A 17460-nucleotide genomic window follows, 5' to 3' on the forward strand; every position below is an offset into this window, starting at 1 on the left:
GTTGCTGTGGGTTGCTGTTTTCCACTTCGTTTTCAGGCTCTGATTCAGGTTCCAACATGTAGGGCTGTATGCTATGTGTTGACATTGTAGTTTGTTTTTTTATTGAGTTCATATGAGCCTAATCCTTCTGTTTATGAGACGTTACAATGACGGTGAAAGCAAGTGCGGTGCGCGCTCCCGATGTAGTGCAGTGGCGGGAGGCGGGGCTTAATGCGGAAGAGTCTCAATCCACTCGTTTTGCCCGCAGGCTGATCTGACAGCCTACGGAGAGGGTCGGTCTGAAGTAAATAAAGCCATTTGTAACAATAACTCCATCAATCCCAGCCCTTCTGGTCTCAGAAATAAAAATAAATTAGCCTGAAATGCACAGAATAGTTCCACTTTAAGTTTCCACGATGCTGTTGGACGTTAAACGCTACATCCTGCTTCAACGTCCTGCTTCGGACCTGGTGACCCAACACACCCACTGTCTCCTTCTCTGTCTTCTGCAGTTTCTGGAAACCTCGACAAAAATGTTTGTTTCAGCGTGTCGGCACAGTCCAGGATCTGGGAACTCAGGTAAAGCCCCATCTACCACCTCCAGGATCTGTAGACCAGGACCTGAAACCTGGACATGGTTCAGGTTCAGGTTTCAGGTCCTGGTTTTAGTGTGGTCTGTGACAAACTGTAAAGCTGTAGTCCATGTCTGATGGACTCCAGCAGTCGTGGTTCTGTTCTTGGTCCATTCAGTTTGTCCCAAAGTGATGCTGAAAAACATGACATGCATCAGGGATCAGCGGTTCTGGTGCTGGAGCCCGGTATCCTGCCGGTTCTGGACAGGTCTCTGCAGAAAGACCTGATTCAAATGAACAGATCATTAACAGACGTGTCCAGAACCCAACAAGCCGTTGGAGATCCGGTTCATTTGGATCAGGTGTTGCAGTAGAAAAACCTTCAGCGCTGGCACGACTCCAGTTCTCTGGGACCAGAACTGCCTCCCTTGTTTAAAGCTGTTGTTCTGCATCATCCAGACCAGTGGACTCTCCTGGTTCCATAGGAACCTGGTTGTCAGGTAGAAAACCCCGAGACCTTCTCCTGGTTCCACGGGAACCTGGTTCTCAGGTAGAAAACCCCAAGACCTTCTCCTGGTTCCATAGGAACCTGGTTCTCAGGTAGAAAACCCCGAGACCTTCTCCTGGTTCCACGGGAACCTGGTTCTCAGGTAGAAAACCCCAAGACCTTCTCCTGGTTCCATAGGAACCTGGTTCTCAGGTAGAAAACCCCGAGACCTTCTCCTGGTTCCATAGGAACCTGGTTGTCAGGTAGAAAACCCCGAGACCTTCTCCTGGTTCCACGGGAACCTGGTTCTCAGGTAGAAAACCCCGAGACCTTCTCCTGGTTCCATAGGAACCTGGTTCTCAGGTAGAAAACCCCGAGACCTTCTCCTGGTTCCATAGGAACCTGGTTCTCAGGTAGAAAACCCCGAGACCTTCTCCTGGTTCCACGGGAACCTGGTTCTCAGGTAGAAAACCCCGAGACTTTCTCCTGGTTCCATAGGAACCTGGTTCTCAGGTAGAAAACCCCGAGACTTTCTCCTGGTTCCATAGGAACCTGGTTCTCAGGTAGAAAACCCCGAGACCTTCTCCTGGTTCCATAGGAACCTGGTTGTCAGGTAGAAAACCCCGAGACTTTCTCCTGGTTCCATAGGAACCTGGTTGTCAGGTAGAAAACCCCAAGACCTTCTCCTGGTTCCATAGGAACCTGGTTGTCAGGTAGAAAACCCCGAGACCTTCTCCTGGTTCCATAGGAACCTGGTTGTCGGGTAGAAAACCCCGAGACCTTCTCCTGGTTCCATAGGAACCTGGTTCTCAGGTAGAAAACCCCAAGACCTTCTCCTGGTTCCATAGGAACCTGGTTGTCGGGTAGAAAACCCCGAGACCTTCTCCTGGTTCCATAGGAACCTGGTTCTCAGGTAGAAAACCCCAAGACCTTCTCCTGGATCCATAGGAACCTGGTTCTCAGGTAGAAAACCCCGAGACCTTCTCCTGGTTCCACGGGAACCTGGTTCTCAGGTAGAAAACCCCAAGACCTTCTCCTGGTTCCACGGGAACCTGGTTCTCAGGTAGAAAACCCCGAGACCTTCTCCTGGTTCCACAGGAACCTGGTTGTCGGGTAGAAAACCCCAAGACTTTCTCCTGGTTCCATAGGAACCTGGTTCTCAGGTAGAAAACCCCAAGACTTTCTCCTGGTTCCATAGGAACCTGGTTCTCAGGTAGAAAACCCCAAGACCTTCTCCTGGTTCCATAGGAACCTGGTTGTCAGGTAGAAAACCCCGAGACCTTCTCCTGGTTCCATAGGAACCTGGTTGTCAGGTAGAAAACCCCAAGACCTTCTCCTGGTTCCATAGGAACCTGGTTGTCAGGTAGAAAACCCCGAGACCTTCTCCTGGTTCCATAGGAACCTGGTTGTCGGGTAGAAAACCCCGAGACTTTCTCCTGGTTCCATAGGAACCTGGTTCTCAGGTAGAAAACCCCAAGACCTTCTCCTGGTTCCACAGGAACCTGGTTCTCGGGTAGAAAACCCCGAGACCTTCTCCTGGTTCCACGGGAACCTGGTTCTCGGGTAGAAAACCCCAAGACCTTCTCCTGGTTCCATAGGAACCTGGTTCTCAGGTAGAAAACCCCGAGACCTTCTCCTGGTTCCATAGGAACCTGGTTGTCGGGTAGAAAACCCCGAGACTTTCTCCTGGTTCCACAGGAACCTGGTTCTCGGGTAGAAAACCCCGAGACCTTCTCCACACACTGCTATTATAAGTGTAAGAATTCGGTGGATGTCTGGAAACCAGCGTGTGAACTTTAAAAGCTCTCCGGTCCTGCAGAGACGGCCCAGCTGCTGCTCATCGTGTCCGATGGCAGGGGCCTGTTCCTGGAGGGGAAGGAGCGAGTGATGGCTGCCGTGCGAGCGGCTCGCACCACCAACGTCTTCCTGATCTTTGTCGTGCTGGACAACCCCAACTCCAAGGTAAGAGAAGCGGTTTTAGCTCCTGAATCTGCAGTTGCAGAGCGTCTTCTGAACCCCGGTGCTGTTCTGCTGCAGGACTCCATCCTGGACATCAAGGTGCCCATCTTCAAAGGGCCGGGAGAACTCCCGGAGATCCGCTCCTACATGGACGAGTTCCCCTTCCCGTTCTACATCATCCTCAGAGACATCAACGCCCTGCCGGAGACGCTGAGCGATGCGCTCAGGCAGTGGTTTGAGCTGGTTACGGCAGCGGATCAGTGAGGGGGGGGCAGAAGCAGTGTTGTGCCTTTCCTTATCATCAGATTTGTTTTATAGCAGCCTTACTGTCGTGTTTATTGAGATTGAGCCGATCGTTTCCTGCACGTCCACACCGCAGTGAAGTGTTGCTACACACCCCCTCCCTCTGCAGCGTCCGGACGTTTTCCACATCCTTCGTCCCGTCTGCGGATGCTGTGGGGGAGGAGCCTTCTCTGCAGCCGTAGCAACCATGTGCCTTGGTGAGAACAGTGTTGCAGCTGAAGCAGGTGCGGTCCACCTCTGTGGGGGTCTCGATGCGCAGTGGCAACAGAAGCTGCAGGACTCGCGTGTATCTGTGGGCCATCGTTATGTTGCAGTGTTTGTATTTGTAATGTGAACAAAAGCAGACATCTTTATTTTTATTTCATCTGTGAAATCATGACAAGGAAGACGTGTTGACATTAAACGGTTTAAAAGTTCCAGTGTCTCATTTCTGTCCTTCGGTGCCAGACGTCCCGCCATGCCTCGGACGTCCCGCCATGCCTCGGACGCCCCGCCATGCCTCGGACGCCCCGCCAGGCCTCGGACGCCCCGCCATGCCTCGGACGCCCCGCCAGGCCTCGGACGCCCCGCCATGCCTCGGACGCCCCGCCAGGCTTCGGACGCCCCGCCATCGGACGCCCCGCCATGCCTCGGACGTCCCGCCATGCCTCGGACGTCCCGCCATGCCTCGGACGCCCCGCCATCGGACGCCCCGCCAGGCCTCGGGCGCCCCGCCATGCCTCGGACGCCCCGCCATGCCTCGGACGTCCCGCCATGCCTCGGACGCCCCGCCATGCCTCGGACGCCCCGCCAGGCCTCGGACGCCCCGCCATGCCTCGGACGCCCCGCCATCGGACGCCCCGCCATGCCTCGGACGTCCCGCCATGCCTCGGACGCCCCGCCATCGGACGCCCCGCCAGGCCTCGGACGCCCCGCCATGCCTCGGACGCCCCGCCAGGCTTCGGACGCCCCGCCATCGGACGCCCCGCCATGCCTCGGACGTCCCGCCATGCCTCGGACGTCCCGCCATGCCTCGGACGCCCCGCCATCGGACGCCCCGCCAGGCCTCGGGCGCCCCGCCATCGGACGCCCCGCCATGCCTCGGACGCCCCGCCATCAGACGCCCCGCCATCAGACGCCCCGCCATCAGACGCCCCGCCAGGCCTCGGACGCCCCGCCATCAGACGCCCCGCCAGGCCTCGGACGCCCCGCCATCGGACGCCCCGCCATGCCTCGGACGCCCCGCCATCAGACGCCCCGCCAGGCCTCGGACGCCCCGCCATGCCTCGGACGCCCCGCCATCAGACGCCCCGCCAGGCCTCGGACGCCCCGCCATCGGACGCCCCGCCAGGCTTCGGACGCCCCGCCATCAGACGCCCCGCCAGGCCTCGGACGCCCCGCCAGGCCTCGGACGCCCCGCCAGGCTTCGGACGCCCCGCCATGCCTCAGACGCCCCGCCATCGGACGCCCCGCCATGCCTCGGACGCCCCGCCATCGGACGCCCCGCCAGGCTTCGGACGCCCCGCCATCAGACGCCCCGCCATGCCTCGGACGCCCCGCCATCGGACGCCCCGCCAGGCTTCGGACGCCCCGCCATCAGACGCCCCGCCAGGCCTCGGACGCCCCGCCATCGGACGCCCCGCCAGGCTTCGGACGCCCCGCCAGGCTTCGGACGCCCCGCCATGCCTCGGACGCCCCGCCATCGGACGCCCCGCCATGCCTCGGACGCCCCGCCATCAGACGCCCCGCCATGCTTCGGACGCCCCGCCATGCCTCGGACGCCCCGCCATGCCTCGGACGCCCCGCCAGGCCTCGGACGCCCCGCCATGCCTCGGACGCCCCGCCAGGCTTCGGACGTCCCGCCAGGCCTCGGACGCCCCGCCAGGCCTCGGACGCCCCGCCAGGCTTCGGACGTCCCGCCAGGCCTCGGACGCCCCGCCATGCCTCGGACGCCCCGCCAGGCTTCGGACGTCCCGCCAGGCCTCGGACGCCCCGCCAGGCCTCGGACGCCCCGCCAGGCCTCGGACGCCCCGCCATCGGACGCCCCGCCATGCCTCGGACGCCCCGCCATCAGACGCCCCGCCAGGCTTCGGACGCCCCGCCAGGCTTCGGACGCCCCGCCATCAGACGCCCCGCCAGGCTTCGGACGTCCCGCCAGGCTTCGGACGCCCCGCCAGGCTTCGGACGCCCCGCCAGGCTTCGGACGCCCCGCCATCAGACGCCCCGCCAGGCCTCGGACGCCCCGCCATCGGACGCCCCGCCAGGCTTCGGACGCCCCGCCAGGCTTCGGACGCCCCGCCATGCCTCGGACGCCCCGCCATGCCTCGGACGCCCCGCCATCAGACGCCCCGCCATGCCTCGGACGCCCCGCCATCAGACGCCCCGCCAGGCTTCGGACGTCCCGCCAGGCTTCGGACGCCCCGCCAGGCTTCGGACGTCCCGCCATGCCTCGGACGCCCCGCCATCAGACGCCCTGCCATGCCTCGGACGCCCCGCCATCAGACGCCCCGCCATGCCTCGGACGCCCCGCCATGCCTCGGACGCCCCGCCATCAGACGCCCCGCCATGCCTCGGACGCCCCGCCATCAGACGCCCCGCCAGGCTTCGGACGCCCCGCCATGCCTCGGACGCCCCGCCATCAGACGCCCCGCCAGGCTTCGGACGCCCCGCCATGCCTCGGACGCCCCGCCAGGCCTCGGACGCCCCGCCATCAGACGCCCCGCCAGGCTTCGGACGCCCCGCCATGCCTCGGACGCCCCGCCATGCCTCGGACGCCCCGCCAGGCCTCGGACGCCCCGCCATCGGACGCCCCGCCATGCCTCGGACGCCCCGCCATCAGACGCCCCGCCAGGCTTCGGACGCCCCGCCATGCCTCGGACGCCCCGCCAGGCCTCGGACGCCCCGCCATCAGACGCCCCGCCAGGCTTCGGACGCCCCGCCAGGCTTCGGAAGAAATGATTCATGCTGACAGTAATGTCATATGTTGGCTGACATGTTCTGCCTGCTCTCCTCTGATGGTGATAATAAAATATTTATTAAATATGGACCCCACGGGGGTAGTAGCAGTGGCTCAAGTGGCCACTTGTGACCTGATGGTTGGCGGCTCGACTCCTGCTCCCTTATGCTGCTGCAGCCCTGAGGAGGTCTGGTCTCTGGCGCTGGTCCGAAGCCCAGATGACGGCAGAGGCTTGCGTCATGATAGACGTCATACAAGTAGACGCTGCATCACGCGGTCTATACAGCTGACGTCGCATCGCGCCGCCATCCTGGATGGGTCTCCCTGCGCCTCCAATGCATTTATCTGCAAGGTGTAGATCCAATCATAACTTCACCAAGTTTTACCTGATTATTCTCACAAAGGGCAGAGATATTGTTATGATACAGATCACTGTCAAACAATAAAAAAAACAACGGGCTTTTATGCTATTTTTTTTATAATGCTATTTAACAAAGACATAGGGTAGCTATAATACAAATAAATGTATAACTGAATTTGATACTAACATGTTTGATTGTTTATTGATGCATTTGGATTTATCTATTCTTATCTGGGCATAAATTATTATTCAACCTTTTGAAATGTATTTCCACACGATCTGCTTTCAATATTCTGCCGGTTATTACAACCGTATGCTGAACAAAATACAGGAATAGTTGCTGCTTTCTTTTGACAACGGTTAACTCTTATTTACATTTATTAATTTATCAATATAGAGATACAGTTGCACAAAGTCTGAACATAAAGTGTGAAAACTGTGCAATTCAGAAGTTTCCCAGAAAAACACTAGCAGAACGTAAACCTCCACCAAGGCCTTTAAAAAGTTCCTGGATTCAAACAGTGGTCTGGATCACCACCAAAATTAAACCAGTTCTTCCTTTTCACGTTTCCAACAGTCCTGAAAATTTCATGAAAATCCCTCCATAACGTTTTAAGTTATCTTGAACACAAACAGATAAAAGCGGTAAAAACATTACCTCCTTGGTGGAGGTAATTATGCTACCATGTAAAACTCTTTCTGAAGCATCAATATATTTTTCCATAAACACCTCATAGGACTGAAATTTATCATATGCATTTAGTAGATTATTCACTGTGTTAACATTATTTATAAACCAGTTATGTTAAGTGTTGTTGTGTTTAATGTTGTAATATATACGCGTTGTTCCACAGAAAACAGTTATGTGGGGAAACTATGTTGACTGCAGCAAGACTCGAAAGCAGAGACCCATCCAATATGGTGGAGACCCATCCAATAGGTGTTTGTTTATATGACGTCTCAGTTCTGTGTAAAGGCCATAAATTTTGCCTTTTCTTTGTTCTGTCTCTTTCACACATGTTCTGAAAATGCTACCCTCTTTAATAAAGAATAAAATAAGTTTATATGACGTCTATGTGTGAACGAGTCGCTCATGTTAAAGTGGAACTATTCTGTGCATTTCAGGCTAATTTCTTTTTATTTCTGAGCCCAGAAGGGCTGGGATTGATGGAGTTATTGTCACAAATGGCTTTATTTACTTCAGACCGACCCTCTCCGTAGGCTGTCAGATCAGCCTGCGGGCAAAACAAGTGGATTGAGACTCTTCCGCATTAAGCCCCGCCTCCCGCCACTGCACTACATCGGGAGCGCGCACCGCACCTGCTTTCACCGTCATTGTAACGTCTCATAAACAGAAGGATTAGGCTCATATGAACTCAATAAGAAAACAAACTACAATGTCAACACATAGCATACAGCCCTACATGTTGGAACCTGAATCAGAGCCTGAAAACGAAGTGGAAAACAGCAACCCACAGCAACGAATGCAGCAGGATGTCTCTCTTTGGTAAACTCACCAGCCATCGTTGGAAATAACTTTATCCCACGTTTTCCACCCGCCTGATGTATTTGTACATGCCCTTGTTAACCAGTAGAAGGTAACCAATCACCCAACCTTATCCCCCGGGACGTCACAAGGATTTCCAAGTAGAAAAAACTCTCTAAAACCACGCGTTTTTCGTCGCCATGGAAACCGAACGGGTCCAACATGCGTTTAGGTGATAAAAAACAGTGCCGTTCATATGTCTGATGAGGATTCAACACTGTAACACTGTAGAAAGCTCAGAAAACTCCAAATACCATCATAGCACCCCTTTAACAATGTAAAGCAGCTCCGCTCCACCAGGGGCCGCTACAGTGCTGAGCCGCTGTTTCTGCAACACCCAGTGAAACAGCGCGAGCGGTCTGTTTGTGTAAACAGTGTTTTAAAGATGACCATGTCAAGGTTACCTCCTGCAGCTCTGTCTTTAAAACAGGTAAACGTCAACAGCAGGACTTACAGACGCTAAAAGCGGCTTAACGAGGCTGTTCTGAAATAGCTATTAGCTGTAGCAGCATTAGCTGTAGCAGCTGTAGTAGCATTAGCTGCAGCAGCTGTAGTAGCATCCGCCATAGACATCATATATACGTAGACGCCGCATTGTATCACGCCGCCTACACGAGCTGACGTCTCATCGCGCCGCCATCTTGGATGGGTCTCCATTCGCCTCCAATGCATTTATTTGTAAGGTGTAGGTCCAACCACGACAAGAACTCCACTGATTTTTACCTGTTTTTCCTCAGTTTGGTTTGCTACAAAGGGCAGAGATATTGTTATTATACAGATCACTGTAAAACATTAAGTATAGTTATATAGTTAAGTATAGTTAGGGATCATTAGCTTTCTAACTATCCCTTAGTTATGCTGCTGAGGGACATTTCCTGGTACACAAGGGCTGTTAACTTTCCAAAAACCTTGGAGTAAGATTTAATGAAGACAATCCAAATTTTGCTGTATACAGAACATACACATACATACATCTTCTTCATCTTCATATATATATATATATATATATATATATATATATATATATATATATATATATATATATATATATATATATATATAAAATTCTAATAATTCACTTGCATTTAAGAGATTATTCACTGTGTTAATATTATTTATCAACCAATTATGTAGAAAAGTGTTTTTTTTTTAGTGTGTAATATATACGGGTTGTTCCACAAAAGAGTTTTGTGGGGAAACTACGTTGACACTGCAGCAAAACTCGACAGCGGAGACCCATCCAATATGGCAGTGACGCTGGTTCACTCTCCAGCGCTCAATGAGGCATCTACGTATATATGATGTCTGTGGCATCCGCTGTCTGTCAGTTTCTACAGAGGCGGAAGGTTCTGGGGATCTACAGAACCATGCTGAGGACCATCCGGCAGGTCCCAGACGAGGCGGACAGGACGTACCTGAGGGATTGGGCCAGAGAAGAGTTTAAGAGGAACAAAGACGCTACAAACCAGGTGAAACGCGTTCAGGACTGATTCTAGCCTCCTTTACTGTTCTGGTCCCACATTCAGGCTTGTGAGCAGAGAAAGGTACAGGATTAACCAACTATTAACAGACTGGTCTTCATTATCTGAGGGACGTAAATAAAGAGGTGGGCAGGACACACACACACACACACACACGGACGCGTTATACGTTGGGTCGTGGCAAAATAGTGGATTCAAACTGCAGGATGTTGCATTAATCTGGATTAAATGCTCACATTTTATTTTAACATGTTTATTGGGTATGCAGCAGGTGCTGTGTGGCTTTTAAAAAAGCAAAGCAAAAGCAGATTTTTAAAATAAAACCTAATTAACTGTTCGTCAGAAGACTCTTCATCATTTGGAATAAAAATCTGAGCAGGTTGTTTTTATGTTTTGTTTTTGAGAATGAACCAAACCTTTCATGATTTGTAAAACAGTTTTAGAAAGTAAAAAAAATGAAACAGGAGTAACTTTCAGAAAGATAAATAAATCAGCATGTTGTCTATCAGAGGAGAGATCTCAGATGTGGGACAGGAGGTTGGCTTCATTAAGTTACATCAGAACAAAAGTAAAGCAGTGAAACTGCCTTCAGCTCCGTTTTAAAGCTGCCGAGACCCGGGACCCCGTCTCTGCAGCAGACCCGGTCTCGTCAGCAGACCCGATCTCTGCAGCGGACCCGGTCTCTGCAGCGGACCCGGACCAGGTCTCTGCAGCGGACCCGGTCTCTGCAGCAGACCCGGTCTCTGCAGCGGACCCGGTCTCTGCAGCGGACCCGGACCCGGTCTCTGCAGCGGACCCGGTCTCTGCAGCGGATCCCGGTCTCTGCAGCGGACCCGGACCAGGTCTCTGCAGCGGACGCGGTCTCTGCAGCAGACCCGGTCTCTGCAGCGGACCCGGTCTCTGCAGCGGACCTGGTCTCTGCAGCGGACCTGGAAGGGACATTTAGGAAGATGTTTTGCAGTAACGAAGGTTTCTGTCCCGTGACGCCGCAGGACGCCGTCCGCATGATGATCACACAAGCAAACCAGCATCTGGAGACGCTGCAGAAAACTCTGGCGTTAGCGAAAAGCTGAGTGACTGGGCGGGGCCCTGCAGGGACACAGACCACCCTGAGGACTGGAACCCAGCTAAATGGTTTCCCAGCAGCAGCGACGTCACGGCGACCGTTTGTCTCGCTGTCGATGGAAAAGATGGAACTAAAGGATGAAAGCAGTTTGTTTTGTTTTGTTTCAATAAAAAATGTTATAATCTCCATCTTCCATGGTTATTGATCCACATGGTAACACTGCGACACGCTTCCACTGCGACACTCCTCCACTGCGACACATTTTCACTGCGACACGCCACCAACTGCGACACGTTTTCACTGCGACACGCATCCACTGCGAAACATTTTCACTTCAACACATTTCCACTGCGACACATTTGCACTGCGACACGCCTTCTCTGCGACACGTTTTCACTGCGACACGCCTCCTCTGCTACATGCTTCCACTGCGACACGCCTCCTCTGCTACATGCTTCCACTGCGACACCCTTCCACTGCGACACGCCTCCACTGCGAAACATTTTTACTACGACACATTTGCACTATGACACGCCTTCTCTGCGACACACCACCACTGCGATATGTTTTCACTGCAACACATTTCTACTGCGACACGCCATCAACTGCGACACGTTTTCACTGCGACACGCCATCAACTGCGACACGTTTTCATTGCGACACTTTTTCACTTTGACACGTTTCCACTGCAACACGTTTTCACTGCAACTCGTTTCTACTGCGACATGCCTCCACTGCAACACATTTCCACTGCGATACGTTTTCACTGCGACACGCCTCCACTGCAACACATTTCCACTGCGACACGCTTCCACTGCGACACGCCTCCACTGCGACACGCCTCCTCTGCTACATGTTTACACTGCGACACGCCTACACTGCGACACGCCTCCTCTGCTACATACTTCCACTGTGACACCCTTCCACTGCGACATGCCTCCTCTGCTACATGCTTCCACTGCGACACGCCTACACTGCGACACGCCTACACTGCTACATGCTTCCACTGCGACACGCCTCCACTGCGACATGCTTCTACAGCAACACGCCTCCACTGCGACATGCATCCACTGTGAAACATTTTCACTTCAACACATTTCCACTGCGACACATTTGCACTGCGACACGCCTACACTGCGACACGCCTCCTCTGCTACATGCTTCCACTGCGACACCCTTCCACTGCGACACGCCTACACTGCTACATGCTTCCACTGCGACATGCCTCCACTGCAACACATTTCCACTGCGACACGCCTACACTGCGACACGCCTCCTCTGCTACATGCTTCCACTGCGACACCCTTCCACTGCGACACGCCTACACTGCTACATGCTTCCACTGCGACATGCCTCCACTGCAACACATTTCCACTGCGATACGTTTCACTGCGACACACCTAAACTGCTACATGCTTCCACTGCGACACGCCTACACTGCGACACGCCTACACTGCTACATGCTTCCACTGCGACACGCCTCCACTGCGACATGCCTCCACTGCAACACGTTTCCACATCAACACGCCTCCACTGCAACACGCTTCTACAGCAACACGCCTCCACTGCGAAACATTTTCACTTCAATACATTTCCACTACCACACATTTGCACTGCGACACGCCTAAACTGCTACATGCTTCCACTGCGACACACCTCCACTGCGACACGCCTCCTCTGCTACATGCTTCCACTGTGACACGCCTACACTGCTACATGCTTCCACTGCTACATGCCTCCACTGCAACACATTTCCACTGCGATACGTTTTCACTGCGACACGCCTCCACTGCAACACATTTCCACTGCGACACGCTTCCACTGCGACACGCCTAAACTGCTACATGCTTCCACTGCGATACGCCTCCACTGCGACACACCTACACTGCTACATGCTTCCACTGCGACACGCCTCCACTGCGACATGCCTCCTCTGCTACATGCTTCCACTGCGACACGCCTCCGCTGCTACATGCTTCCACTGCTACATGCTTCCACTGCGACACGCCTACACTGCGACACGCCTACACTGCTACATGCTTCCACTGCGACATGCCTCCACTGAGACATGCCTCCACTGCAACAAGTTTCCACAGCAACACGCCTCCACTGCGAAACATTTTCACTTCAACACATTTCCACTGCGACACATTTGCACTGCGACACGCCTACACTGCGACACGCCTAAACTGCTACATGCTTCCACTGCGACACCCTTCCACTGCGACACGCCTCCTCTGCTACATGCTTCCACTGCGACACGCCTCCTCTGCGACACGCCTCCTCTGCTACATGCTTCCTCTGCGACACGCCTCCTCTGCTACATGCTTCCACTGCGACACCCTTCCACTGCGACACGCCTACACTGCTACATGCTTCCACTGCAACACATTTCCACTGCGATACGTTTCACTGCGACACACCTAAACTGCTACATGCTTCCACTGCGACACGCCTCCACTGCGACACGCCTCCTCTGCTACATGCTTCCACTGCGACACGCCTCCACTGCGACACGCCTCCTCTGCTACATGCTTCCACTGCGACACCCTTCCACTGCGACACGCCTACACTGCTACATGCTTCCACTGCGACATGCCTCCACTGCAACACATTTCCACTGCGATACGTTTCACTGCGACACACCTAAACTGCTACATGCTTCCACTGCGACACGCCTACACTGCGACACGCCTACACTGCTACATGCTTCCACTGCGACACGCCTCCACTGCGACATGCCTCCACTGCAACACGTTTCCACATCAACACGCCTCCACTGCAACACGCTTCTACAGCAACACGCCTCCACTGCGAAACATTTTCACTTCAATACATTTCCACTACCAAACATTTGCACTGCGACACGCCTAAACTGCTACATGCTTCCACTGCGACACACCTCCACTGCGACACGCCTCCTCTGCTACATGCTTCCACTGTGACACGCCTACACTGCTACATGCTTCCACTGCTACATGCCTCCACTGCAACACATTTCCACTGCGATACGTTTTCACTGCGACACGCCTCCACTGCAACACATTTCCACTGCGACACGCTTCCACTGCGACACGCCTAAACTGCTACATGCTTCCACTGCGATACGCCTCCACTGCGACACACCTACACTGCTACATGCTTCCACTGCGACACGCCTCCACTGCGACATGCCTCCTCTGCTACATGCTTCCACTGCGACACTGCGACACGCCTCCGCTGCTACATGCTTCCACTGCTACATGCTTCCACTGCGACACGCCTACACTGCGACACGCCTACACTGCGACACGCCTACACTGCTACATGCTTCCACTGCGACATGCCTCCACTGAGACATGCCTCCACTGCAACACGTTTCCACAGCAACACGCCTCCACTGCGAAACATTTTCACTTCAACACATTTCCACTGCGACACATTTGCACTGCGACACGCCTACACTGCGACACGCCTAAACTGCTACATGCTTCCACTGCGACACGCCTCCTCTGCTACATGCTTCCACTGCGACACGCCTCCTCTGCGACACGCCTCCTCTGCTACATGCTTCCTCTGCGACACGCCTCCTCTGCTACATGCTTCCACTGCGACACCCTTCCACTGCGACACGCCTACACTGCTACATGCTTCCACTGCAACACATTTCCACTGCGATACGTTTCACTGCGACACACCTAAACTGCTACATGCTTCCACTGCGACACGCCTCCTCTGCTACATGCTTCCACTGCGACACGCCTCCTCTGCGACACGCCTCCTCTGCTACATGCTTCCTCTGCGACACGCCTCCTCTGCTACATGCTTCCACTGCGACACCCTTCCACTGCGACACGCCTACACTGCTACATGCTTCCACTGCGACATGCCTCCACTGCAACACATTTCCACTGCGATACGTTTCACTGCGACACACCTAAACTGCTACATGCTTCCACTGCGACACGCCTCCACTGCGACACGCCTCCTCTGCTACATGCTTCCACTGCGACACGCCTCCACTGCGACACGCCTCCTCTGCTACATGCTTCCACTGCGACACCCTTCCACTGCGACACGCCTACACTGCTACATGCTTCCACTGCGACATGCCTCCACTGCAACACATTTCCACTGCGATACGTTTCACTGCGACACACCTAAACTGCTACATGCTTCCACTGCGACACGCCTCCACTGCGACACGCCTCCTCTGCTACATGCTTCCACTGCGACACGCCTCCTCTGCTACATGCTTCCACTGCGACACCCTTCCACTGCGACACGCCTACACTGCTACATGCTTCCACTGCGACATGCCTCCACTGCAACACATTTCCACTGCGATACGTTTCACTGCGACACACCTAAACTGCTACATGCTTCCACTGCGACACGCCTCCACTGCGACACGCCTCCTCTGCTACATGCTTCCACTGCGACACCCTTCCACTGCAACACGCCTACACTGCGACACGCCTACACTGCTACATGCTTCCACTGCGACACGCCTCCACTGCGACATGCCTCCACTGTAACACGTTTCCACATCAACACGCCTCCACTGCAACACGTTTCTACAGCAACACGCCTCCACTGCGAAACATTTTCACTTCAACACATTTCCACTACCACACATTTGCACTGCGACACGCCTACACTGCTACATGCTTCCACTGCGACACACCTCCACTACGACACGCCTAAACTGCTACATGCTTCCACTGCGACACACCTCCACTGCGACACGCCTCCTCTGCTACATGCTTCCACTGCGACACGCTTCCTCTGCTACATGCTTCCACTGCGACACGCCTACACTGCTACATGCTTCCACTGCGACACGCCTCCACTGCGACACGCCTCCTCTGCTACATGCTTCCACTGCAACACGCTTCCTCTGCTACATGCTTCCACTGCGACACGCCTACACTGCTACATGCTTCCACTGCGACATGCCTCCACTGCAACACATTTCTACTGCGATACGTTTTCACTGCAACACGTTTTCACTGCAACTCGTTTCTACTGCGACATGCCTCCACTGCAACACATTTCCACTGCGATACGTTTCACTGCGACACGCCTCCACTGCAACACATTTCCACTGCGACACGCCTACACTGCGACACACCTAAACTGCTACATGCTTCCACTGCGACACGCCTCCACTGCGACACGCCTCCTCTGCTACATGCTTCCACTGCGACACGCCTCCTCTGCTACATGCTTCCACTGCGACACGCCTCCTCTGCTACATGCTTCCACTGCGACACGCTTCCTCTGCTACATGCTTCCACTGCGACACGCCTACACTGCTACATGCTTCCACTGCGACATGCCTCCACTGCAACACATTTCTACTGCGATACGTTTTCACTGCAACACGTTTTCACTGCAACTCGTTTCTACTGCGACATGCCTCCACTGCAACACATTTCCACTGCGATACGTTTCACTGCGACACGCCTCCACTGCAACACATTTCCACTGCGACACCCTTTCACTGCGACACGCCTCCTCTGCTACATGCTTCCACTGCGACACGCCTCCTCTGCTACACGCCTCCTCTGCTACATGCTTCCACTGCGACACGCCTCCACTGCTACATGCTTCCACTGCTACATGCCTACACTGCGACACGCCTACACTGCGACACGCCTACACTGCTACATGCTTCCACTGCGACACGCCTACACTGCGACACGCCTACACTGCTTCACGTTTCCACAGCAACACGCCTCCACTGCGAAACATTTTCACTTCAACACATTTCCACTGCGACACATTTGCACTGCGACACGCCTACACTGCGACACGCCTAAACTGCTACATGCTTCCACTGCGACACCCTTCCACTGCGACACGCCTCCTCTGCTACATGCTTCCACTGCGACACGCCTCCTCTGCTACACGCCTCCTCTGCTACATGCTTCCACTGCGACACGCCTCCTCTGCTACATGCTTCCACTGCGACACCCTTCCACTGCGACACGCCTACACTGCTACATGCTTCCACTGCGACATGCCTCCACTGCAACACATTTCCACTGCGATACGTTTCACTGCGACACACCTAAACTGCTACATGCTTCCACTGCGACACGCCTCCACTGCGACACGCCTCCTCTGCTACATGCTTCCACTGCGACACCCTTCCACTGCAACACGCCTACACTGCGACACGCCTACACTGCTACATGCTTCCACTGCGACACGCCTTCTCTGCGACACGTTTTCACTGCGACACGCCTCCTCTGCTACATGCTTCCACTGCGACACGCTTCCACTGCGACACGCCTCCTCTGCTACATGCTTCCACTGCGACACCCTTCCACTGCGACACGCCTCCACTGCGAAACATTTTTACTACGACACATTTGCAGTGTGACACGCCTTCTCTGCGACACACCACCACTGCGATATGTTTTCACTGCAACACATTTCTACTGCGACACGCCATCAACTGCGACACGTTTTCACTGCGACACGCCATCAACTGCGACACGTTTTCATTGCGACACTTTTTCACTTTGACACGTTTCCACTGCAACACGTTTTCACTGCAACTCGTTTCTACTGCGACATGCCTCCACTGCAACACATTTCCACTGCGATACGTTTTCACTGCGACACGCCTCCACTGCAACACATTTCCACTGCGACACGCTTCCACTGCGACACGCCTCCACTGCGACACGCCTCCTCTGCTACATGTTTCCACTGCGACACGCCTACACTGCCACACGCCTACACTGCGACACGCCTACACTGCGACACGCCTCCTCTGCT

The 17460-nt window shown here is 54.5% G+C and overlaps 2 protein-coding genes across 2 annotated transcripts in view; both read left to right on the top strand.

Moving 5' to 3' along the window:
• LOC306767481 (midasin-like) overlaps positions 1-3630 on the top strand; it is a 206627-nt gene extending 202997 nt beyond the window's left edge. Inside the window, 3 exon segments of the mRNA XM_079255512.1 lie at positions 492-558; positions 2858-3000; positions 3076-3630. Coding sequence (XP_079111638.1) covers positions 492-558; positions 2858-3000; positions 3076-3261 — 396 coding nt within the window. The 3' untranslated portion in view covers positions 3262-3630.
• A 4829-nt stretch (positions 3631-8459) lies between these two features.
• Positions 8460-10877, top strand: lyrm2 (LYR motif containing 2). Its single transcript, XM_079255966.1, has 3 exons — positions 8460-8572; positions 9471-9611; positions 10616-10877. The coding sequence occupies exons 1-3, from the start codon at positions 8528-8530 to the stop codon at positions 10694-10696; spliced, it is 267 nt and encodes an 88-aa protein (XP_079112092.1). The 5' UTR covers positions 8460-8527; the 3' UTR covers positions 10697-10877.
• Positions 10878-17460: the final 6583 nt, after the last annotated feature.

The sequence above is a fragment of the Telmatherina bonti genome (genome assembly GCF_933228915.1).
Source record: "Telmatherina bonti genome assembly, chromosome: 16".
Taxonomy (NCBI): Eukaryota; Metazoa; Chordata; class Actinopteri; order Atheriniformes; family Telmatherinidae; genus Telmatherina; species Telmatherina bonti.

Excerpts from the sequence above, each read along its gene's own strand:
- lyrm2 (XM_079255966.1), top strand. The coding sequence starts at position 8,528 with ATGACCATGTCAAGGTTACCTCCTGCAGCTCTGTCTTTAAAACAG. Across the intron at positions 8,573-9,470 it reads CAGCTCTGTCTTTAAAACAG|TTTCTACAGAGGCGGAAGGT; the intron begins GTAAACGTCAAC and ends GCTGTCTGTCAG. Across the intron at positions 9,612-10,615 it reads ACAAAGACGCTACAAACCAG|GACGCCGTCCGCATGATGAT; the intron begins GTGAAACGCGTT and ends GTGACGCCGCAG.